The sequence below is a fragment of the Cylas formicarius genome, unplaced genomic scaffold (assembly GCF_029955315.1).
Source record: "Cylas formicarius isolate icCylForm1 unplaced genomic scaffold, icCylForm1.1 PGA_scaffold_6__28_contigs__length_40554024, whole genome shotgun sequence".
Lineage (NCBI taxonomy): Eukaryota > Metazoa > Arthropoda > Insecta > Coleoptera > Brentidae > Cylas > Cylas formicarius.
The window spans coordinates 3,738,023-3,763,693 of record NW_026844347.1 but is presented as its reverse complement, the minus strand read 5'-3'; the positions used below and the strand labels follow the sequence as shown (position 1 = coordinate 3,763,693).

General features: G+C 32.9%; 2 protein-coding genes across 3 annotated transcripts in view; one reads left to right on the top strand and one right to left on the bottom strand.

Annotated features, from left to right (window-relative positions):
* Positions 1–17,438, top strand: part of LOC132703038 (calcitonin gene-related peptide type 1 receptor) — a 95,740-nt gene extending 78,302 nt beyond the window's left edge. The window contains exons 11-12 of one of the 2 annotated variants that reach the window (XR_009619011.1): positions 15,697–15,891; positions 17,186–17,438. Coding sequence is in view for 1 of the 2 variants with exons in the window: in XM_060672062.1 (XP_060528045.1) it covers positions 15,697–15,777; positions 17,186–17,230 (126 nt within the window). In the remaining variant the exon portion in view is untranslated. The remainder of the gene's footprint in view (positions 1–15,696; positions 15,892–17,185) is intronic. The other variant, XM_060672062.1, reaches the window with a different exon arrangement.
* Positions 17,439–18,394: 956 nt separating this feature from the next.
* LOC132703421 (putative glucosylceramidase 4) lies at positions 18,395–25,421 on the bottom strand. The gene is made up of 8 exons (XM_060672670.1): positions 25,062–25,421; positions 23,533–23,741; positions 22,800–22,897; positions 21,980–22,157; positions 19,391–19,501; positions 19,066–19,281; positions 18,724–19,010; positions 18,395–18,533 (listed from the first exon to the last, which is right to left on the bottom strand). Exons 1-8 carry the CDS (start codon positions 25,366–25,368, stop codon positions 18,434–18,436), a joined length of 1,506 nt encoding a protein of 501 aa, XP_060528653.1. The 5' UTR covers positions 25,369–25,421; the 3' UTR covers positions 18,395–18,433.
* Between the last annotated feature and the right edge of the window lie 250 nt (positions 25,422–25,671).

Here is a 25,671-nt window from a genome sequence, read left to right as displayed (position 1 = left end):
CTGCCTTCGAAAACCCTTTTTATTTAAAAGTAAAATGTGGAGTGTGAAGGAACTAATCTACCTTGTTGGAGTTAACGCAAACTAATTTCCATCCTATGTTTCGATAGTTTCACAAAATTTCAACGTCAATCTCAACCTATTAATTATATTTCGTATAAATATATAATATAATAAAATATAAGAAACCCCAAATACAAATTTTAGTTGAAATATCCACATTTTCTGTATATCAAAAACTAAATAACTTTAAAAATCGTCCTGTGCAATGTCGAACACTTATTAAAAACACTTTTTATAGTTCTATAGGTCTTTGACTTTTGGTTGACAACAATCTTATAAAATCTTTTTGAAACAGAGTTCTTTTGTTTAATTAAATTAAAGTATAACCAGCGTTAAAAACAATAGAAGCCCACATTTCGTAATTCCACAGTCCGCCGTCGCAGACCTTTCACCTAAATTTCCTCTCATCGCAACCAGTTAATTATCTGCCGGTTCCTAATTCGCAATTGTTTCGGCTTTCCTTTGGTCGACGATGCTGCACCACATGAATTACTGATAAACTGGATATTTCTAAAAAGAATAATGTTAAAAAGATTGACCCGTCTAATCGGGTTCTAAAGTTCTAAAGAAATATAACGTCAAAACTAGATTTACCACTTGTCAAAATCTTCGATCCGTCAAAGAAAAAATTCCGTTTGAGATGCCAGGAGTTTACAGCATTCCATGCATATGCGGCAAAGAATGCATATGGGAGAGAAGAACATGAAATAGCCTTAAGCCTAAGACAAATAAACTCACGAAACCGGACATAAAAAAATTCTCAGGTCTTTACCTGTCAAGCACTGAAGAAGTCAACAGAATGATTGGGGAAACTTCGACTCAACAAAAACCGACGCAGGAGGAATCCAGAAGTTTTATAAAAAATATTTATTTTTTGCGATTATAAATATCATGATAACCTCGTTTCTAACGTTTTCTAACAATCAATAATAAGTTGTGCAAATAACGTAACATTAATTCTAGAAATAAATAAAAACTTAATTTTCATTTCACTAATCTGCTCGACATACCCGCCTCTCGTTTAATGCATGTAATCTTTCTATTGGCAACGGCCCTTCCTGGTATACTTTTTGTTTCAACTGGCCCCATAGAGAGTAATCAACTTAATCTTGCAGGATAAAAAAGACCAGAGTATCTGTGAATAACGTTTCACTGTCTTCTGGTACCAAATCTTTCATGTAACGATAGTTCTTTGAAGTCATAAATATGAGTTTTTTAAACACTGTAAATAACTTTCCGAATTCATCGTTTGGCGAAAAAGGAAGGAAATTTCTTTTTGTAGCCGATGCAGAAGGAATGTATTTTTAATACTACCATTCTTTTCGCAACAGTTGAATGGACCATATTTTATTGCGATCTATTTTTGAAAATAAATGCGGCCTCGCTATGGGTTCTATCATTTTCTCCAACAATCAAGACGATTTCTATTTTCTTTTCACTAGTTAATAAAGCTACCAAATTTACGAGTAAAATGCGAACGCGTTTTGATCGTTACTGTCAATCATTTGTTGCTAGCAAACATTAGTTTGTTCATAGATAAGAGATGAGTTTGTGAGGGCATCTTAAATTACAGGTAATAACAGTAAAATGTGGATTGTTATTGTTTGCTTTTTACTTTACTCTTAAGTAAAATTACTATTTACAAATCTTGGATTCCTACTGTTTCGGTTATTGATAAATCAAACTTGCTGACGATTCGCCAATCATCATGTTGCCTTCTTTAGAACTAAACTAAAACTGTTTCAGTTCAGTTCTGAAGAAACCAATAGTATTACAATGGGCTGTGGAAGATTCTTTAGAAAATTAAAAATTCATACTTTTTGACAAACCTCGCAACTACGGAAAAATTTGATCTCTGATAATGTTCAAAACACATTATTTTAGGACATGCAAGGACTTTTTTCCTAAAATTCATAATAAAAAAGTTTCCCGTTTGGCTCCAACTTACAGAGACAGATAAATAAGCATGAATGCCTTATCTTAAAGAATACTAGATGCAACAGATAGTTAAACAATACGAAAATTATGAAATAAGACTGAAAATGAAAAATGAGTAAAAAGAAAACACTTTTAATATATAATAATAAACACCCAATTTCTAGGTTTAAAAAATATTTTCCATTGTCCCATTAAGAAAAAAACGCGAAATTATTTGAAAATACAGAAATGGTTACCTTTTAATCCGGCATTGAAATTATTATATCCTTATTTCAAATCAAATCAATTATAGGATAATGTAAAACAAATGCTGCAACAGGAATTCGACTATTCATAATTATATATCATGTGTCAACTTAAATTTTATTTTTTGACGCATTTAATAATTTGTAGGGCTTACAATATTGTTACGGCTTGCCTGATTGCTCGTTTTATTAAGCTCCTAATAAGCCTCGTCTGGTCTGGTATGACGGGCTCCCTCTGGTTTAGTCTAGCTTTCATTGTTCTGGTCTCCTTACACTATGTGTTTCTCTCCATAAGCGGTTCCTCCACTTCACACATGAAACCATTGTACTACATGAAAAAGCGCACTAATGACAAAATACATAGAAATGCGTAAACTCTCTTATTATGGGTTTGCCACTACTTTTCCTTGTGTATTTTGCAAAGGTAATCTACGCACTACTCGAAATTAGAAACATTCACCAAACAAATTATCATCAGATATTTTTCCCGTGGTTTTCCTTTTTTTTAATACCGCCTTACAAAACGTGTCCATCCACCAAACTTGAGTAATTTTTAAGTACAAATGAAGCGCCAACACGAAAATGTCAGTGCCTAACAGAGATAGCAATATTTCGAAAAATAAAAATATTCTCCATAAACAATCTTACAAAAAGATTTTAACTCTAAATGAGACACCTAAAAAATGATGATATCCGTACTCAAAAATCGGCAAGTTTGTATATATATTATTATCAAATGTATCAATTATCTTTAAATTTAAACTGTTTTCTGATTATATTTTCCCCATTAATATTTAGATGGGTTTATAAAGTCTTAAAAGTTAATTCCTTCTTTGTAACCTGAAAATATGTTCTACTATTGAGTTATCTGAAGATCTAGTCTGCCTTATTTCATTTTAGCCATGGATAGTGTAGTCATTTGTGGTCTGTAATTTAATTTTTTTTTCACATTATACAACAGCACAATTTCTAATAAGATATCAAAGGATATGTGATTATGACTGCAATATACGGTTTCCTATACCGACAGAAATTGATTTTTTTATCGCGACAAAATATTAAACTCAGCAGACATATTTCTCTCTAATTTCGGCTTACCCTTTGGAACAATAGAAACGAATTGTAACTTTAAATGAAACAAACATTTTTTAGGAGCTATCCTATCGTCGAGAGTGATGGAGAGAAAAATAATTGCAAAAATTCTAATATTAGATCTATTCATTCTCATTTATTTATTAGAACTTGACCAGACCAGAAAATTGCATCTGCGGATTGAAGCAGTGATTATGCGCAAGTGACAAAGGGGCTATATATTAGACTATATAGCAATATTCTGGAACAAATAAATTCCTTTTTATTGTCAATTTAATTCTGTATTTTTTACTATGGATTTGTCAAGGAAAAATCTTTTTGACAAAGCATAAACTAATAGTAAAATAAATTTAATTTAACGCAAGAAACGCCAGTCCATTTTCTTCCAAACATAAGAATTCCATGATTTGGCAAGAGTTGTCGATTCGCGTCAAATGGTCTGCCACAATTACGTCAATACAAAAATAAATAAACCTTAAAAAAATGAATGAATGCAATACAAAGAACGAACTCAACAAATATAATCACCATACATACCTTGCTCCAAAATTATATAACTGAAGATATTAAAAAATTAAATTCTTTAAATTTGTTTTTTTTTAAATGGATACCTGAAAAATCACGTAAACTTATGCGCGATTTCATGGATATAAAAAAGCTGAATTTAATAATAGGTATAAAACTGCAAGTAATTTATTCTTTAAATAATTCATTCAACTGTTGATTTTATCTTGTTGGCTCAATTATTATATTGTTTGTATATACTGGAACTTAAGACAAACTTAGTTAGTTAAGTAATAATTTTAATTTTATCGTTGATTATTGGTGGTGCTATAGACAATTAATTGGGTTACCCACGCTCAAGGGATTTGTTTAGTGGGTTTGTTTGTATTGTATTTGCCGTATTATATAAAAGTGGAATAACTGTATATTATTTAATGTTTTGGTAAATGTGTTATTATTATTAATATTATCATTATTATTATTATTATTATTATTATTATTATTATTATTATTGAAAGCTTAGTTGAACCGAAGTATATTACACACATATTACGTAAGTATATTACATAACACACACAGAGGCCGCAAATACCGCAAAATTGTTACACGTCAGGCGGCTATGAGGTTTTTTGTCCAGTTAACCCATATTTGCCCAAAAATTTTTGGCATCTAGACATATTTTGAAAAACTTACGTCAAAAAAAAGGTTGTTGCCAAAGCGAAAACTCACGAACTAACAGAGCCCATATTGACCGCAAAGGTCTTATTGGTTGAAACCGAAACGAAATGCTGATCTATCTGTGAGTAATTCGGACAACGTAAACTTTTAATGCATTGACTTTTCTTTTGTCAAATTAACAACATTTTGCGACTAATCCGCAAACTAAATAACTTTTGTTTTTTCCCAGCCCAATTACATTTTTCTCGACACTTCCGAAACTCCTTGCTTCACCTCGCCGACATGTGCTGATTTTCTTTAAACTTTAAGAAACAAGAAAGAGATCTATCTTGTTATTAATGTGTCTAATGGTACTTTGTGATATGGCAAAAAGATTTGAGTACCTATTTAAGATTTTGTTATAACTATTGGCTGAGAATCGAAATGTAAAAGATGAAAAGTCGTACACTATTTTGATCGATCCTGTCGTATTCCCCATAGCCCCCTCATCGCCTTCAGCCCAAAAACCCCAGGAAATACTATCGAAACTCTGAAATTCAAAAACTGAGAATCATACTTTATTTTGCGTATCGCACCTTATCCACCCTTTAGTTCAGTCGATTTGAGTTATAAGTTGGATTTGGAATGAAGGGAGCGCAGTGAAACGAGTGCTTAATACTATTAGTTTTTGGCATATTTATGGGAAACAGCACGATTATATTTACCGAGGGTGCCTGCCAGAAATATCAAACATCAAAATTGCAACAAAGCTGACGTCTTAAAGTGACGTAAAGTAAAAAACGGTATTAAGTAGATAGCTGTTGAAATCACAATAATATGAAATTTGAGGATAAGCTTGAGGCAATTTCATATATCCAACAATATAATGCGATTGGTTAGGCCTAAGCAACTGGTTCCCATTGATAAACGTCTTGCAGGTTTCTACGGATTTTATTAATGATTTGTCGGGTCTCCTTTTATAATAACAAGCAGAACAGACCTGAAACTACGTAAAAACGCAAAACGTTTAGTTAGTTTTTAATTTTATTTTCGCTCATTTTGTGAACAGAAATAAAAAGGTTTTGAAAAATGTAATAACATGCATATTAAATCAATCAATATGAACAGCGTACAAAAATGAATGGCCGGTTTAACATTCAATGAAAATTCTTTTAATTACCTCTATTTTGAAATCCTGGAAATCAAATGAAAATTTAAGCTTGTCTGATAAAAAAATGCCCTGTTTCCAATACATTAATGTCGATACAGGTCTATGAAACTACCAACGAACAAATGAATTTAACTAGGTAATAATGTGAGGCCTAATAGAGGCCAAATGTATAAATATACATATTCTAAAACAGACATAAAGGAAGAGACACTGAATGCGCTGTTTTGCTGCATCACCTTTCGCTATTATGTTTTGTTTTACAGGTACTTCTTCCTTTAAATGTTTTGCTTCAAAATATGAATTAAAATCGGAAATTATTTATCTTCTCCTCCGCAAAGACGACGAAATTAATGCCAAACCATCTCACAGTTTTTTCATCCAAGACTGGCATTCCGCCTTTGTTCATTCTTTCACAACTCTGACGTCGTTAAATTAAATCGAAGACAAAACTAATACCCGGTTTTCTACTAATTTCAAACAGTTAATATCTTTAATTTCATCTTAAATTTGAAAATAAAGTTCATTAAACACGAGTTACTCGGGGCATTTCCTGTACTTTAGTGAACCGTTGGAAGCAATCGGATGCATTTCATTCATCGCGTCACTCATAAGTCGTGTTCGTGACAATCGCAGAAAAAATATACTTCAGACACTGGTTTTTTAAATACTCGCTCTGCTCATGCCTAAGCAAATTCGTGTATATTTATCAACCTTATTGCATAATAGTATACCCAGACTATACTTTTAATTGAATGATGAATGCAGGATACGTAACTGATAAGAGTTTTAAATATCTACCCCTTGACTAAAAATCGAAATAATTTAATGATATTTCAAGAACACATAACACTTAACATATCTTTCGATGGAGTTAAGTTACGACTGTCGGCTTCCGCCAAATAATGCATTTCAAAAAATAGACTAGTAGTTATATATAAGTTAAGTTAATATATAAGTACAAACCAAATAGAAATATCTAGACTCACCCAGTGAAAATATGAGTTCTCAGATGCTCTCAGGTAGGCCAAATCAGCGATAACTGCTGCGAAGTGTCAGAAATGCATCGCAATATTTCCTTTTTCAAATTTAATAATTGAAAATACGGAAGCTTCTGTGCCGAGGGAAACTTTCTTATATTTGCGGAGTCATGTACATTTTTTGAAGTGACAGATACCTGTCCAGTTCGTTTATCATAATAAAACTTACCGTAATTGATACGGCTTAAAATCAGGGAACTTTTCTATTAAAAGTTTTACGTTACCTTAATAGAAATGGGATGAATACTGCCTTGCGCAAATTATGAAGTATTTCCTTGTTGCCAAAGTTAGATTAGTTTTATCTGATTCATTCTTTTCGAAACCAAGGGTCATATAGGCGCGATTGTGTCCTGTCGGCTTTTTCCTGTCGTCACGGGTCTGTAAAGATAGAAAACCAAATCAATCACTCGCCACTCATTCATGTTTTTCCGTTTGTATTTGATTCGGTGATACTATTTATACAGTAATAGCCTACCACCTTTCATTTCTATTAAAATTCAGTGACAATGCATAATCGTACAGATTAAAACTGGAAATACGCTATTTTCCATTTCCACATAGACATAGACAGAGATAGATAAATTGAATTTAAATCGATATTTACATATGTTGTGACCGAACATATATTATCAACTTTACTTCGATTAACATTGAAAAGAAAAAATACATCAAATTTTAGTCGTTTTTTAACGAGAACTTCCTGAAAACCAGCAATCGAAAAAAAAAAGTAAAAAAAACTAATCATCATTTGCAAAAACCTGATTCCATGAAATGTTTTTAGAAATAATCATTCCATTTATGTTGTTGACACGGAGACGAAAGTACATTACAAAATAAATGATATATAAAATAGGCATTCATTTATTGTTTTTATTATAAAACATTTGGTACATTTTTTGAGAGAAACTAAATGGTGAAAAACACACCTCGTTATTGTCTTTTATTTGCTATATCGAGTTCGTTTTTTGTGAATTCCATATGTATATTTAGTTTATGGTGGTTCATGCAAAATAGTAACAATTAATGATTTCTGGTATTCAAAATCTATATTTAATAAATACAAAATTTGTTTACTTTTCAGTAGTGTATTTCGAGTATTTGTCTCCTTATGAATATCAGCTAAAATCACTATAAAAATTGAAAGAGTCACAAAACATTATCACATCCATATTAACAAAAACCACTGACCTACGATTTTAGGAATAAAATTAAAGACTTTGTAACAGTATTATTTTGAGGAATCAAAAAGATGTACTTACTGCGGTCTGTTGATGAATAGATATATTTTTTTAAATTATATTTAGCTTAGTTCTAGTTAATATTTTCCGTCCAAAAAAAGGTAATCAAATCGTATCTTTTTGTTATTTTGATAAATGACCTGCGATTGAAGTTCCTCCAAATCCATCTGAAAACTATCCACATTAATAACATTTATAACTTAATTTCAAAATGAAGTATTGAGTAATCTACACTGATACCAACATACAACCCCGACGCTTCCTTTCGGTGTACTCCGATCACGTTCGATAAAATTATCCACATAATATTAGAAAAACTGTACTTGAGCCAATTTTCTGACACAAATTTTAATCATATATTCTGATTCGAATGTATATTATCTTGCAGTGCAATTTATTTTTTAAATAATATCTAATATTTGAAAGTTAAATTGGTCTCATAATTCAAATTTTGAAATTTGAAATTTTCAAATTAAATCAATAAAATAACGTCGAATGCATGCAAGTCGGTCGTGATTGTTATAAATGCCAAAGAAAAGGGCTAATGTCACCTGCGAGAATTTATGTTTGCAGGTTTCACACATCCGTTCATCTACATCTGCTACCAGATAATAGCTTAGGTAAATCGAAATAGCTACTAGAGACATAGAGGCGCTGCCAAATGCTGATAATACAGAAACTTCTGAGCAGCGAGATTTAAAATCTCGTTTGTTCCCAATGACCTTGCGGCATTTGGTTACCAACATGGCCGCTGACAGTTCTTCAATAATTTTTCAAAGAAACTTCCGCAGGCTACTGTAATACTGTTTATAAAACTTCTGGATTTCTCCGGCGTCAGTTTTTGTTGAGTCGAACTAGCTAACGTTTCGCAAATCATCCTGTTCGCTTCTTCAGAGCTTGACTGAAACTGTCACAGTTTTATTTTCAGTATAAAAGTTTGGGATCTGTAGAAAAGGACAGGGAGTGCCCACTCCTTTCTTTTTCATTTTTCTTTAGAAAAATTGAATACCTTCTTACTCTAGTAATAACCAAGATACGTCTCAAATACTAAAATGGGGAACCATATGTTATCTGTAATGCGTAATGGTTGTTGAACTACGAGATCAATTCTATAATTATGTTAATTTGTTTTACCGTGTTTAATAGAAATCTAAATAATAAACTACGCTGCTGTGTGTTACTAATAATTAAATACCTGCAAGATTAATGACTCACTCCTCTGATTCGTAAATGAGCAAACCTTAAATAATCCAACGCTTGTAAATTCGTACCCTGAAAGGGGTGTTGTCGTGTAAACATTGATAAACGTCGTGACCCTATTTTAAGCGCACAGTGCCCGTTTTCCCTAATAGTCTGTGGAAAATTCGTGTGGCATCAGATGCTTTCTATTCATTAACAAAGTAATTATTTACATTTTTTGTAAAGTGGGAAGTAGTGGCTTATTTTTTTTGCATTGTGCCGTTATTTCATATTACCATAAAAATAGGACTTTCATTTTTTATTTGTCATGCACAGGCAGAACGGAAAAAATAGAAATATGATGGTTAAATGTGAAAAAAAGTGTTTACTTCCGAAAATATCAGATTATAAACGAATTGAGTGTGCGAAAAATTTCACTTTAGAACGTCGGTGTTGTTACTTATGGCCATGATAAATTACTCTCCAAAACTAATGATCATTGAAAGAGTATAGTATATATTGGGTTGTTCGGAAAGTCATTTCGTTTTTTTTTGGGGAACATGAAAGACAGTTTTCGTATAATGAATAAATATTTTATTAAATTATATATTGGCCGTTCTGGTCCAACACCTTTTGCCATCTTTCTGGCAGTAACATAATTCCCCTCTCATAAAAGTTTTGGTCCTTGCTGGCAAAAAACTGGTTCAGGTGGTTTTTGACATCTTCATTTGAGGTAAAGGTTTTGCTATCCAGAAAATTTTGCAGGGACCGGAACAAATAGTAGTCGGAAGGCGCCAGATCTGGAGAATATGGTGGATGTTGCAGTACGTCCCATTCAAGCTGTAAAAGTTTTTGGCGAGTGACCAAACTTGTGTGAGGTCTCGCATTATCGTGGTGGAACACTACACCTTTCCTGTTGATTAATTCGGGCCTCTTCTCTTTAAATCATTCAATTTGTCCAGTTGATGACAATAGACTTCTAAATTAATCGTTGTATTGTCCGGCAAAAGCTCAAAAAAACGATTCCTTTGACATCCCACCAAACGGAGAGCATCACCTTTTTTTGGTGAATGTTGGCTTTTGACACGCTTTGAGCCGGTTCATCTTTTCTGCTCCATGACCTCTTGCGTTTAACATTGTTGTATACAACCCATTTTTCGTCCCCAGTAATAATCCGCTTCAAAAATGGATCATTTTCTTGACGTTTGAGGAGCGAATCACACACGTCAACGCGACGACACAAATTTCGCTCCGTAAGGACATGGGGCACCCACCCATCGAGCTTCGAGGTTAAGCCCATGCCTTTCAAATGGCCATAAACAGTCGAATTCGACAATTTTAATCTCTCACCGATCTCTCGTGTGGTTATTCGCCGATATGCATCAACTAATGCCTTTATCGCATCTTTGTCAGCTTCGACCGGCCTTCCAGACCGTGGTGCATCTTCGACATCAAAATTGCCGGATCGAAATTTTGCAAACCAGTTCTGGCACTGACTTACTGTTAACACGCCTTCTCCATACACATCCGTCAATTTTTTTCTCGTTTGGACAGCATTTTTACCTTTTCTGAAGTAAAAAATAAAATATGACGAAAATGCTGCTTATTGCTCTCCATATTTTAAAGGGCACCAACCAAAAACTACTGCGTAGAATTAATAGAACTTTTTCACACACAAGCCTTGCAATATCAGCTCTCAAGGCATATAATGGTTATGCGGCTTAAGTGTGAAGTTGGTTTCGAAAAAACGTAATTAAATCCTCTGACGGGAAAAAACGAAATGACTTTACGAACAACCTTATAGTATATAAATAATAATCTTTTTCAGTCACTCGTGACTCAAAATGCCGTTTATCAAACTTGTTGCATAATATACTATTTTCCCCATTCTAAAATACCCAAAAATGAACGAGGAAAGTGACACTTAAAGATGTTCGCGTCGCTACCAACAGCAGCAGGCCCTTTCCCTTATTTGAAAAACAGGTTTGAAAGCGATGGGATATTTGCAGTAGATTGTAATCGCTGTAATTACTGTATTCGTGCTGTTTGGCAAAAATGTTCCCAAGAGGTAAAGATGCAACAAATTACGATAATCGCTAATTTGGCGCTAGATGGTGGATATAATTTAATTAGTTAGTAATGATCAATACAATAGTGTAGTCTGTCTCAATATTCATCGTGCTGGCTTTTGCCCGCAATTATGGAAGTTACCTGCCGACGGCAATAAGACTCGGATGCGGTAGGTATTAAAAGGAAAAACACTGGAGACGGTTTGTCAAGGGTTTTGGTAATAATATATATTTTTTTTATTTAGGGGGGTAAAATCTTATTAAATTATACTTATAAGAAATAATGATATTAAATATATACAATAAATTCATAGCTAGGAATATCTAAAAATAATTACAGTTTTTGATTTTAATTATAATAAGATTTATCTTGTTTTTTATAGAAATGTAAGAGTTAAGAGTTGCGAAAAATCAAACGGTATGTTTATTGCCCCTTTCGTTCGAATGGAATGATCTGGGTTCAAATTGGTCTTACGGTTTTATTTGGAAACATGGTTTTTCAGCACATTGGTGCTTTCGGAAATATCGTGGAAAAACTGTCGTATTGTTATTTTTACTATTATTAAAATTGTCATTACTTTGAAATTTTTAAGAAAAACTACAAATAATATTCTCATGAAAGCTTCGTCTTTTGGCTAAGTCAAATATCGCGTACGGCGTTTCGTTTTTCCTAAAACGCCATCAACTTTAATTTTTTTTATGAGCTCCATGTAATATGCCGTTTTTGTTCCAAATATATATAAATATAAATAAAATGTGTTTAATGCCATGAATGTCTTACTAATGCAGAAAAGACCTTAAAAATGTTTTTTTGACACTAGTTCTATGTAATAATATACGTGTATGTATTTAAAGAAAGAAACGCTATTGCACCAATATTAAATTTTCTTAAATCATTACACATGTTTGGAGTAGGTACAAAGGGTACCTAGAATTTTGGGTAGGATCAGAACGTGCAATAAATTATAGGTAGAGCGAGGTATTTCCTATCAGTTTCGGGCGGCTCTGCGTTCTGTTTCGACGCGACGTAATAATTAATAATGATATATTGCGGCCCAATTCCAAGTATTCGGTCTCCCATCAGACTCAGCCTTCGTTCAAAGTCTGTTATTCCAAGAAAAAATAAATTACTCAGGTCTTCAAATCTGAAGGTCTCGGCCCTCCAGTTTTGAGGACCTGATTCTTCTCACCACAACCAAACATAAACGGCACCCCTCATCATAGGCGGAAAGGATTTTCAGATTTGAATAGCTACGGATGGATGGATGGATCTTATTGGTGACGTCTCTGGTCCTTTCCTAGCTGAGAGTTGAGCTTTTTCGTTAGGGTTCGTCCTTTGTGCTCTAGTATACATGGTATTACGGCACCCAAACATCGATGGCACCTCTTGCCATTTTCTTAAAGTTACGCTAAGCTAAGGCCGTTCTTTTCCATTAAACTGTTAGATCAAACACTTCGAGATGATGACGGGTAGTAAAAGCTCGATCTCAGATGTTCTATCCGCTGTTACGAGGGATGTAAACTAACGATCACCGACGCGTATCTAGTCATTGACGTAAAATTTTAAATAAAATAATCTCGCGTGCAATTTCCTTTACCAGTTTACGAGGATGTTTTATTATGCTATTGAAGTAAGAAGAATTAAAGAGAATGTAATTATTTCTTGGTCTATTCAAGTGTTCTTAATTTGTTTAATATAAGTAATAAATATTTAATGGAATATGTTTTCAAAAATCTGTAACTCAAAAACAAGTCCTGTAAAAGAAATAACATTTTAATGTTTAATAATTTTTGTTAAGTTTGGTTAATTTAACTAAAGATTTGGAAAGTTTGTTGTAAGATAACCATGAAGATATAAAAAAAAACCTGCAAGGATCTTCAGGCTCGATCTTAAACTCGACATTTAAACTGCCACAAAGCCTTTTATACAAACTATCTTCCTAAGAACTTATTTTTAGGGGTGGAAAATGCATGACTTTAAAAACCACAATCGTACATCGTACATAGCACAATATAGAGCACTCGAATTAACATTTAAACTAAGCACTACAGCTTTTATAAGCTGTTTGTTAAGCATTCTCGAAGAGCATGAAGGAAGATCGGCAACAGCAGAGACTAAATGTTGTTCATCGTAGCTTCGTGGCAGTAAACTGATAACGCAGTCAATGTCGATCCTGTGAGGAAAATTTTGATTTCGAATGAGGCGGATAGTATTGAAGTAAATGGGGAATAGAGATTCGGATCGTGTCGACGTTTAATAAACTTTCATTTCAATATTTCAAAGTTATTCATCCTTGTGAATGTTTTTCTGTGTTATTTCATGTCATATATTCAATCAGTCAACTAATCAAGATTTAAATAATTATTGAGTAAAGTAAATAAATATTACGACATTTAGTTAACGGTATATTTTAAATATAAAAAACTCAAATTGGTAACTTTTAGTTATTAGTTCTTATAATATCATGATATAATAAAAATGGTATTGTCAATAAACTTACATGTTTATAAAAAAAATGCTTCTTTTTATAACCTACCCTTGACGTGAAAAAAATTCAAAGTTATGTAATATATGGTTGAGATCCTTTTTTCTTCTTATGAGGATATTTTGTAGTGCAAGAATTAGAGTGTCTCATTACTCCAGAAAATAAATAATAGAGGAGCTAGGGACATCACTAGGGAACAGCTGATTAAGAGTATTTAGAACTCAATTCAACTATCCAAACTCCCCATGAAACAGGTGATGCATTAGGGGAGGAAGGCTCAAAACCTCAACCTAGGGTAGGGACATTCTATCTCGAACTAGAGCATGTGAGGCAGGAATATCCTCATAGACCAACACAAAATCCTAAATCTAAATCTAATAACTCTTTGTGCCGTATTTCCCAATTGCTTAAAATTTTTTGTTTTATTTTCACAAGCTGATATAGTATCACTAAATCGATGGAGAAGCGAAGAGAACCGAGAATATACCTATTTGTATGCAGATGATTGAGTGACGGAGATGAGATGCCGATTTGGCGATAATCCAATCAATCTGTGACATCGAACACCGGCATTAAAAAGTTTTTTGTTTTCAAAATTTGTCGCAACTTCATTTATCTCCATAACGAAAACGTCTTTATAAGTCTTTGACGCGAATAAAACAGAAATTACGCTCCTAGGAGTCCAACACGATAAAGACGTGAAATTAGGAATTAATTAACTAATTTTCGTTGCGATATATTAAATAATTTATTGAACACTGAAATGGGAAATAAATTAGATTCGATAAAGGGTATTTTTTGTAGACGAATTTAATTAATCGGGTTTAATTATAAATTGTAAGTAAAGTTTTTTTTTCTGTTAACGCTATCCTATATAATATTTTTTTATTGGAATTAAATTTGTTCCGACTTCGAGTTAATAATATCAGTTTTATTTAAAATAAATTGAACAGATTGGCATCCCTGGTTGCCTTTACTTAGGTTTTTGTAATAAAATGAAAGAAAATTATTAAGAAAACAAAGTACTAAAACAGCAATATTCTGGAAAAATTTGACTCTTCTTTATATTAATGAATAGAAAATAAGAATAAAGTAAAAACATTTAAAAATCAACAAGTTCTGCTGACTTGGCGGTGCGCTGAGTACTGTTGAAACAGCAATATGAGTAGTAGTTCTTCCGATGAAGATATTTTGCAGTGGAGGGTAGCAGGCAAAAAAAAACAAAAAGGGTTATGAAGGCCAGAAAATAAATAGAAAAATAAAAGAGCTAGGGGAATTTCATCTAACTAACTAATTAAATTAATAAAAAAAAGTGTTTTAAAGTTTTTTAATGACGACAATTATCTTAAAATTATGGAGTAAAGTAATAACAACGCAGTGCTTTAATTTTATTATTAAAAATGAATAGCAAATATAAAACGCAACAAATACCGAGACAAAAATGCAAACAAAAATGGCAACATCAAATAGAACTACGTACCCTCGTATGAAAATGATTGTTACTAGTATATCAATATCTTTTCTACATTCTATAAGAACTAATGTGATTTAATTATACCGCCTCTGTCCAACCTATCCACACCTTCACAACTCTTTCTCTAGTGGGGCAGTTAAGCTGGATTGTAACACAACGTTTTCAATCATTTCCATGTACATATTATTTATGTGGGTATATAATCTGCCCGCAAAGGGAAGCTCAACGTGAATTACTTTCGAAAAAATTCTCAATGAGGGAGAAGAAATCCGAAAACAACTAAAACACTTCAGGTATTACTTACTTACTTGTTTTACTAACTTGTTTTGGTTTGTATCATTTTCCTCAAATTTAGCAAGTACACATAAAAACATAAATTAAAAATCAAAGCAATAATAAATGAATCAGTATTTTGTTCTAACATGTAAAAATAAGTAAATTCACTGGACAGTTTTTCGTTTTTCGCGTGGTGAACAATTCACCATTTCAAAAAATTCGTATAAAATCCAATTTTCTCACTAAGGCGCTTTTTTTAACTGTTTTCAGGTACAGGCACAATTTAAGAGAAAATGGCGAACCATGACCTTCAGGCCGAGGGCGACTTCCTGCACAGTGACTACAGTCTCAGTACGTAAGACACCGAGTAGTCGAAAAATGTATTAAGTTGTATCTGTACAATGTTTTGCCTCCTGTATAAATATTTACACATTTCGCTCGGAATGAAGTAATCTATTTTCAAAAGTATGTTCATTCAACGAATACTATTTAGTCCCTAGTATACAGTGCGAGTCAGTATTTGTAGTTACGCCTTTTTATAAAAACAACTTGTGTAATGCAAAATTCACATAAAATTCGCAAAATTTCAGGATAATTTAAGAACCATTTTTATTTTCACAGTAATGTCACATTCTATTATCATCCCCTTCCCCGCAAAATTTGAAGTCAGTATCTAGTCCATCTTCTGCGGATGTGACATTTTCCTGCGATAATCAAGTTAGAATTTCTAGACGTTCTTTTCTGAATCAACTTAGTAAGTAACGATGTGCTCCTTGAAGGTTGTCTCAGTTTTTTTTTTTCACTTCCTTCGTCATTCTGTCTTTTGGGAACTGTATATACAGAAGACAGTCCTTTCTGCCAATTTCAGCTATCGCCAAGTTTTATTCTTTCTTCTTTGTTATGCGTTGCCCAGTAAGCAAGCTATTGGGTGATGATGATAATTACTAATCCCATTATCATCTTTTGTTACATTCCTCACTTTTACCTCTTTGGGATTACTAACAGTTTTCGCAGATTAGGTCAGAAATTTATAAACATTCTGCAGACCTGCCCGTTGAGTAGATTTGTTAATCATTTGAAATCATGTTAAATTAATAGTCCTAAAAAATGTTTATCCGTATTTGTTTTAAAACTATTTCTCAACCATCCCAAGCATTTAAATCTTTCTTCCAGCTCGTTTTTTAACCATGTGTATTTTCCAGCACATTTAGATTCTCTAAGCAAAAATTAAGTTCTATGTTTGTAAACATATAAATTTTAATATTTAAAATACATACTTAAGTTATGTAACAGTACTAGTCGAAATTACAGCGAAATCAAAGTTTAAAGAATGATAAAATCGCATCCCTCTCCGTAAATCTATTGGCCGCTTTCATTTAGTCTGTTTTATAACTTCAGTTGTTTTGTCTTGAGATTGGAGGTTAACAGACTTACTTGATTCACTTCTTGATTTATTAAAAATAAATGTAAGTAAATCATTTTTATTTTTATATCTATAATATAACCTTAAAAAATTTAAGTGTTGTAACTAGAAAAGTAAATTTGAATCCTTCTACATAGTGTAAGTAACCAGTCACATAAACGAGAACATTGCCCTCCGGGAAAGTTGCTACAGTCTTCGTGAAAACTACTATATCGTTTTGTAATACACAAAACGACAGCATGACTAAAGTTTAAAATAACTGACTCGCGCTGTACTTGTGGTAGATATTTTAAAAATTGTATTTCAAAATAATTGAATATATTTCTGTTATTGTAGTTCGTACGCTCTTCGTATCCACATAACGGGGAAGAAAAGGTATGACTAGAAGGCATAGGCAGTTGGACTCTGCATTGGATACAGCCCGGGAAAATATCGAAAGGCATAACGAGAAAACTTATTTTAAAAAAACCCATTACCCGGAATGTTTAGTAATTAATGTCCTGTAACAGCTTTAATTTACAATATTAATCCAATATAGTAATTGTAAAAAGTTTTATGTCAATAAACAATTTAATCCTTTAATTGAAGGTCGCCCAAACCACCAGTGGGGTTTTAGTTTCGGTATGTGATATTAGGATATATCGAATGCATTTTACGCCTATTGTTATAACAGCTTAAATATTTTGGCAGATCGGTAATCCCTTTTATCAGGTTAAGCTTTCATTATTCTCTAACAAAACAAGATTCGATCAAATAAAATGTAAATTATTCGACAAAAAAGAACAATTTTTTTTTAAACTAGTGGAAACCCAAATGCTGATTTTAAAGTATATTGGGTAAAGGGTTCTTTATTTTATATAGATCAGGAAGTCATTCGTATCGAAGAATTAAAAGTGTTTGCACTTTTAAGGCTAAAGTGACACCTTAACATATTCTCGGCCTAAACAGCAATATGACGTCACGATTATTCCCACGCGTTTAGTGTCGTTAAAAAAAAAGCCAGGTGTCACGACTTGAACTATTTATTGCAACTTAAATATCGGGTTTTCAGTTTGGATGTCTGGTATGCGTTGTTATTTCTATACATAAACAAATGTATTAAAGAAATTAAAAAAATGTTCAAGTTCCCCATAGGAACGCTGAAGTTAGCATTTCCTATAAAGTCATCAACATCTATCACATAACTCACATTTTATTTACGTTTTTTTAGTAAATCGAGATAAGACGCTATGCGTATTGTTACTGAAAACTTGTGCATCGCAAGCAGGGCCTGATTCATGAACCCAAGGAGGCAGGTATGTACACTACATAAAAATATCAGACGTCCTTAACGCAAAACTATACTGTACTATAGTGTCATTATTTGATGGAAATAAAAACTTGCCGTATAGAATGAATGATGTTTTGCCGATTTTGATCTAAATTCTCTGCGCCATTTTAGTTCAAATTTTCCTTGTTTCGGGAAATATAAACGATAATACAAATAGTGTAATTGTATACAAGTGTATCACTTTGAATAACAGTGCGAATTGTATAAGCGTTTATTTTCACTTATTTTTATTTTACAAAATATATTTCCCACTATTATACTGCATACAATATAGAGTTGATAGAATCAGCTTCTAGCTCAAATGGTTCAGTCGAGTCACCAACCGAAACTTGCACAAAAACCTTGTTTCCAGATCTGAAATCAGTTTGAAGTTACATACAATCCGAAATTTTTAAGTGCAGTTCACACTTTTTTCAAAATTATATTTATCCGCCTCATTTTTAGCTATAATTAAATCGGTTGTTATAGTAATGGCAGAAAATACGTTATTATAAAGACTGGAAAAGCACTCATAAAGTAATAATTATGCTGCAATAATTCTTACCCGTTGTGTAAAATTAAGACAACGTTTCCATCAGGTCGTTCAAAAGCTGCGGCCTTAATATTAGCCAATGATAAGTTTTCACTCGTTATATCAATTCTTTGAGAACCAGGAACTACGAATTTGGAGAAATGCCCAATAACGTAAAACATTGCTTGTTTATAAAACTCTCCAGCATCTGCATTTATAATAATGGGTGCATCAAGAGATGCGTTAAGCCAACTCGGACCTCCGTCAGCATTCAATGCCAAATTCCATTCAACCCATCCCACGTAGTTATGCTCCAAATCCTAAAAATAATAACTACGTAATAAAATTCGACGTAATAATATTCAATTTGTTTACGTAGATAATCGAATTAATATAACCAACTCCTCTGTCCCAATTTCCTAATTGCACGTTTTTCTGATGCATGTAATTCTCGATTCCCTGGCACGCTTCAGTTGCAAGAACGAACAGGTTATCGGGAAAAACTAGCCACTCATCTTGATTGCTGCCATCAGTGTACCAATGGATAGAAATGCCATCAGCATAGTCAATTGCCTTGTTGTTGAGAGTGGCCTGCAACAAATAATATTGAACCAACTTTAATTTTTTTAATAAGAAACGATCGTTTGGAAATTCAAAAAAGTTTTTCACTTTTCTATGCTTAATCTACCACTACACTTACGCTTTTAAATGCCGTTAGGAGATACGTGTCATCATCAAAGAAGAGTATTTTCAAATCTTTAAAACTTGAATTTCTTATTGCAGGACCGAAGTTATTGGTTATCCAGTTATTCTAAAACAAAACAATTGGTTAGAATACCTCAAAACCGTTAAACGTCATCTTTTAAACAATCTTAATGGCTGCCTCTACTTCCATGATACAATCCAAATGATAATTTCGTTTGAAAACTGCAAATTTTTCTACTATAGAAAATTTAAATAGTTTCAACAAACTGTACCTAGAATACTTTTACTACCATAAATAAAATAGCTATTCGAATCTACTAATGTATAAAGCAAATTTTTTATTGAAACGTTAAAATCCTCAAATAAGTGAATCAAGTTGGGTCACGCGAAAACGGTGCGTGACATTATTTTGAAAAATGCACCAAAATAGTATATTATGCAACAAGTTTCATAAGCGACACTTTAGTCACGTGTTTGTTTTGACACAAGCAAAGCAGGTGTTTAATAAATTAGTGTCTGAAGAAATTATCACGGAGTGGCGTGTGAAGTAACACCTGATCAGTTTATAATTGATAATCATAGAGTAGGGAGTAGAAAAAACAAAGTTTTAAGTGTAAATTATTTGCTTATAATCACCTACAACAACAATATATAAAAAAACTGAAATTAAAGACTGCATGAAGAATCTTTCGAACAACGAATTGCAAAAAGGAATAATCTTTTTTAATTAAAAAAAACGAAAATTTATTGGGTTGTTCGGAAAGTCATTTTGTTTTTTTTGGGGAACATGAAAGACAGTTTTCGTATAATGAATAAATAATTTATTAAATTATATATTGGCCATTCTGGTCCAACACCTTTTGCCATCTTTCTGGCAGTAACATAATTCCCCTCTCATAAAAGTTTTGGTCCTTGCTGGCAAAAAACTGGTTCAGGTGGTTTTTGACATCTTCATTTGAGGTAAAGGTTTTGCCATCCAAAAAATTTTGCAGGGACCGGAACAAATAGTAGTCGGAAGGCGCCAGATCTGGAGAATATGGTGGATGTTGCGGTACGTCCCATTCAAGCTGTAAAAGTTTTTGGCGAGTGACCAAACTTGTGTGAGGTCTCGCATTATCCTGGTGGAACACTACACCCTTCCTGTTGATTAATTCGGGCCTCTTCTCTTTAAGTGAATTATTCAATTTGTCCAGTTGATGACAATAGGCTTCTGAATTAATCGTTGTATTGTCCGGCAAAAGCTCAAAAAAAAACGATTCCTTTGACATCCCACCAAACGGAGAGCATCACCTTTTTTTGGTGAATGATGGCTTTTGACACTCTTTGAGCCGGTTCATCTTTTCTGCTCCATGACCTCTTGCATTTAACATTGTTGTATACAACCCATTTTTCGTCCCCGGTAATAATCCGCTTCAAAAATGGATCATTTTCTTGACGTTTGAGGAGCGAATCACACACGTCAACGCGACGACACAAATTTCGCTCCGTAAGGACATGGGGCACCCACACATCGAGCTTCGAGGTTAAGCCCATGCCTTTCAAATGGCCATAAACAGTCGAATTCGACAAATTTAATTTCTCACCGATCTCTCGTGTGGTTATTCGCCGTTTTGCATCAACTAATGCCTTTATCGCATCTTTGTCAGCTTCGACCGGCCTTCCAGACCGTGGTGCATCTTCGACATCAAAATTGCCGGATGGAAATTTTGCAAACCAGTTCTGGCACTGGCGTACTGTTAACACGCCTTCTCCATACACATCCGTCAATTTTTTTCTCGCTTGGATAGCATTTTTACCTTTTCTGAAGTAAAAAAGTAAAATATGACGAAAATGCTGCTTATTGCTCTCCATATTTAAAAGGGCACCAACCAAAAACTACTGCGTAGAATTAATAGAACTTTTTCACACACAAGCCTTGCAATATCAGCTCTCAAGACATATAATGTTTATGCGGCTTAAGTGTGAAGTTGGTTTCGAAAAAACGTAATTAAGTCCTCTGACGGGAAAAAACGAAATGACTTTCCGAACAACCTTATATTTAGGATTTTTTTGACTGACTATTATGACTGATACTATAAAATTGTGAACAAATACATAAAATGATAACATAAAACTCTTGGAATGTTTAGTAACTGCAATTTGCACGCTTCCCCGTGCCGCTTTCTTTTCGTCTTAACATTGAGCTGAATTGAAACTGCGAACTGAAATTTGCTCAGTAAATAAGTAAGTAAGAACAAGTGTCGCACGGAATAGCAAAAGCGAATGTTGCAAATAAAGAAGTCTCTTTATTAGCACTGATTACGTTTTGAACTACTCTCTATCACTACAGATGTACGTAGTAATAGTGATATTGAGATTTTGTTCTTTAGAACTGTTGATCTGTGAGATTTAAATCAGCCACGTAGCCCACCATCACATTTTCGCCGTTGTCCAAACGCAAGTATTTAATGGGATATACTTAGTAAATTCCTTACATCGTCAATAATTATTACTAGTTTCTTTAAATCTAATCGTATAATCCAAATCCATTCATAAGAAATGTTTTGATTAACGTGTATTTAATGTTTTGTACATTTAAACTTACCATGCTATCGTAACTGAATCTCAAATTTATATTAGTCGTAGGGCTTGTGAACGGTTCATTTTGAGGGGTAACACCCCAAAATTCAACCCCTTCGCTTCTGTATGCTTCGAAAAATTTCATGTAATATCTGGCCCACAAATCAAAATATTCCGCCTTTAATTCGCCACTTCCAAGATAACTGAAATAAACAGAATGATAAAAATAACAGAATTGCTTTAGGACTTTAGGAAACTAACCAGAATTTCCAATTTCTTTGATATGTATGTACAGTATAACGATTGCAAAAAAACTCAAAATATTTTTGATGATATTGATTACAGTGTCTTCTTGACGTCATTCGCCTAGATGTAAGTGGTTATTTTTACAGAACGTGGAACTAAGATAATGAACTATTACTCTATTAGAGTGCGATAAAAGCGGATTAGATAACCTAGCTTCCCGCATTTTCTCAGCAGGTCTTAACAATCTTTAAAAAATATCTATATTTCTGGTATACTCCTGTAATTTACATAAATGAATTTAATTTTTGTAGCATCTGAAGATAATTATTAGTTTCGGTAATAAATTTAGCATAAATGAAGATTTTACTATTTAAATATATAATAAAAAAATAAAAATATGAGACTCATGTGCCTACCAAAGAAAAGTGTATGACATTAGAGTATTATTTATAAGAACATTTGTGAAACGAACTCTACAGATGAAATTGAATTAATGTAAGTACATTAATTTTCCATTGCTAATACTCATATTATACGAATCCGATAGCGACATCCGAATGTCGGAATAATTAATAATTTGGCAAATGAAGTTTACTTACTCATCTACAGTCTTCATCCATTTTGGCGATGACCAAGAAGACAAAAACAGTTTCAGATCCTCTCCTCTCAGTTTTTGGGCCTTTTTTATGATCGGAATCTGAAATGGGAACGGCAAATATTGAGTTTTATATAGTTTCCAGTTCGAATAAAAAATCACAAATAATATGAAGGTATGGCAGTCAAATTTTTTACCAGAAAACATGTATAAAATTTTTAATTGTGACTTCACAATTCACAATTGATAAATGATAATATAAAAACTACTAAAATGAAAAACACGAAAATCACCACAGAACTGCATAACTGAACAATAATTTTTAACTGAACAGTAATTTTTAACCTCTATAAATTTCTCTTTTTAAACTCTTACACTAAAATCACCTTTCAAAAATTCTTATTTATTAGTACAGCGTGCAACTTTGCTTATCATTTTGCTACAAAAGGAAGTAAAAAATTTCATACTGTCATATTTTTGATTTCAGTCAGATGTGATTTTTGCGTTTCTTAGTGATTTTTTTTTGCGTGACTAAGTAGAAAATTACTTAACACGCGATAAAAGCAATAAGACCGTTGTAAATCGGTATGTTTTGATTGACTATACCATCATCCAATACAACCCTGCAAATCAAAAAGAGGATATATGTATATAGTTTATCTCATCTTAACATATTTGACAGAATTTTGAATCATCTTACTAATCATTGTCCAGAAACATAGAATCATAAAAATTACCTTGTAATCAGTATCTTCAACTTGCAAGCTCCAAGTATCCAAAGTTTCGTCTTCATTATCAAGGTTGGTGAATCCAGTCACTGAATAATCACTAGCACCCATTTGAGTTCGACAAACAGTATACTGTATTCCACTTTCGCCAAAATAACTTTCTAATAGTTTATCTTGAGCATCTTCTGGTAAGGTAAGTATATTGTATCCAGCCGTCCCTAAAACGTTGGTGTAGATGATTTGCTAGCAATGTAGCAATGTAAATAGTTATTTAACCGATTCCATGTGTTAAGTTTATCAAAATAAAATGCTTCCCTGAAATACAGATTAATAAAATATCCCATAACATCCAAAACTGACCAATTGAACATTATAAAATGTATGCTGTAAGTAGGGTCCACATCGAATAATGATGACAAGCAGATGACCGAGAATATAGAATCCTTTAAAGTGTATTCTCAAAGGATATTAAATTTTGCATGATAAGTACTATATTTCATTATCTTATTTAACTTGTCTCATTGACAAGTTTTGAGACTTAGCAGTCAGACACACTGTCAAGTAATTGTTTTCCTTAGAGGAAGGTAAGGCTTAGGGGATATATAAAAACCAAATTTAAAATGAGGTGAAGAGTGTGTTTTCCAATCTAAATCTATCGTCATTAATTGCACGAAGTTAGATATTTGCGGCACTGAGTACTATCGATCCCTTCGCGAGTTAGTAAAATTACTTAAAATTTTATACAATATTTAATTATCAAAAATCGTTCGGAAGGTACATTTTATATGCGCATGCGTAAGTCATTTTAAATCTCGCTTTCAAAACATTTAGTTCACACTAAATTTTCAGAGAAAAAACAATTTAAGTGTGTAGAGATCTCTGTTTAGAAAAAAAATGACTCAAAGTGCAAGTTAGTGTGGGAAATTTAGGGATATGCGCGCAAGATGCGCTTTAGTTTTATGGTTACGTCCCCTCATATATATAAACTATATGGTTCTAGATTTATGGAGGTTACTCTTCTTTTAGGAATTTGTCTATTGTTTACTTTCTTCGCTCCTATTTACAACTTGTTGTTTTTCCGAACAAATGTAGAAATGATGATTAGAATAAATCTATTTTAGAATTTTCTTTCATGGCAGCTTACTCATATAGAAAGCGATCTCTTAAGATATTCTAAGATTTGTAAAGTTTCTTGGGATTAGAGTGGATGTTGTCTATAAATACCGGTAAAGGGGTGTTGATGGTGGAATTTTACGATAAACCTTTCTCGGTTCAAGATCAGTGTGATTTGTTTGTCATTCTATAAAAATCTTAAGTGAATGGAGAGCAGTAAGCTGCCTGCACTAAATAAACCGAAAAAAAAGTCGGAGCAAACAGTTGTTACCTTTGTACCTAAATGAGGTTTTACATAATCTTCGATATTATTGGCCCAATTTAAACTACGTCAATTATATCTTATGAATTTTCGTAGTTACTTGTAGAAAAGATTTGCTCTTAAAAGTTAATAATTTGAAACTAAATATCTCGTCAATGCTTACCTGTAAAAGCACCACCAAATCCCAATATGGTTTGTCGTTTTGCGTTAAGATCTGGTATCGATACTGTGAATAAGGTATTGGCAATTTCATTAGAAAACTGTCCGACATTGCTATGAAATCCTAGGTTCCCTTTGCTCGTGCTGTAAATTTGATACTGACGTGATGTTAAATTGACGACTTCTGGTACCGTGTCACAGTAGGATGAATTGCAGACACATACAGTGCCGTATTCTACTTCCCGTTGAACACAAGGCAACTCCGCACGTATAAGGTTTACCATTAACAAAAAACATATTAAATTCAACATGGTACAAAAAAAACGCGTTAAAAGATCTCTGCCGATTTTATTTTAGATATGAAATATGCAGTTTAAGGAATTCAGATTAAATACCGAGAGTGCTATAGGTAAGGTACTTGACACAATCTATAAGTACCTATAAGAATTTGTTGTTCTGTTTTTGTTTTTTTGGTACAAATAGTATTTAGTAATTTCATTTCTGATATAAAAAATGTGTAAGGTATTTTGCAAAGCGTATTGTTGCTATAATGTTCAATTTTGGAAATTGTTAATAGTCTGAAAAAATGTGTCAAACTCAATCAGCAATATCAA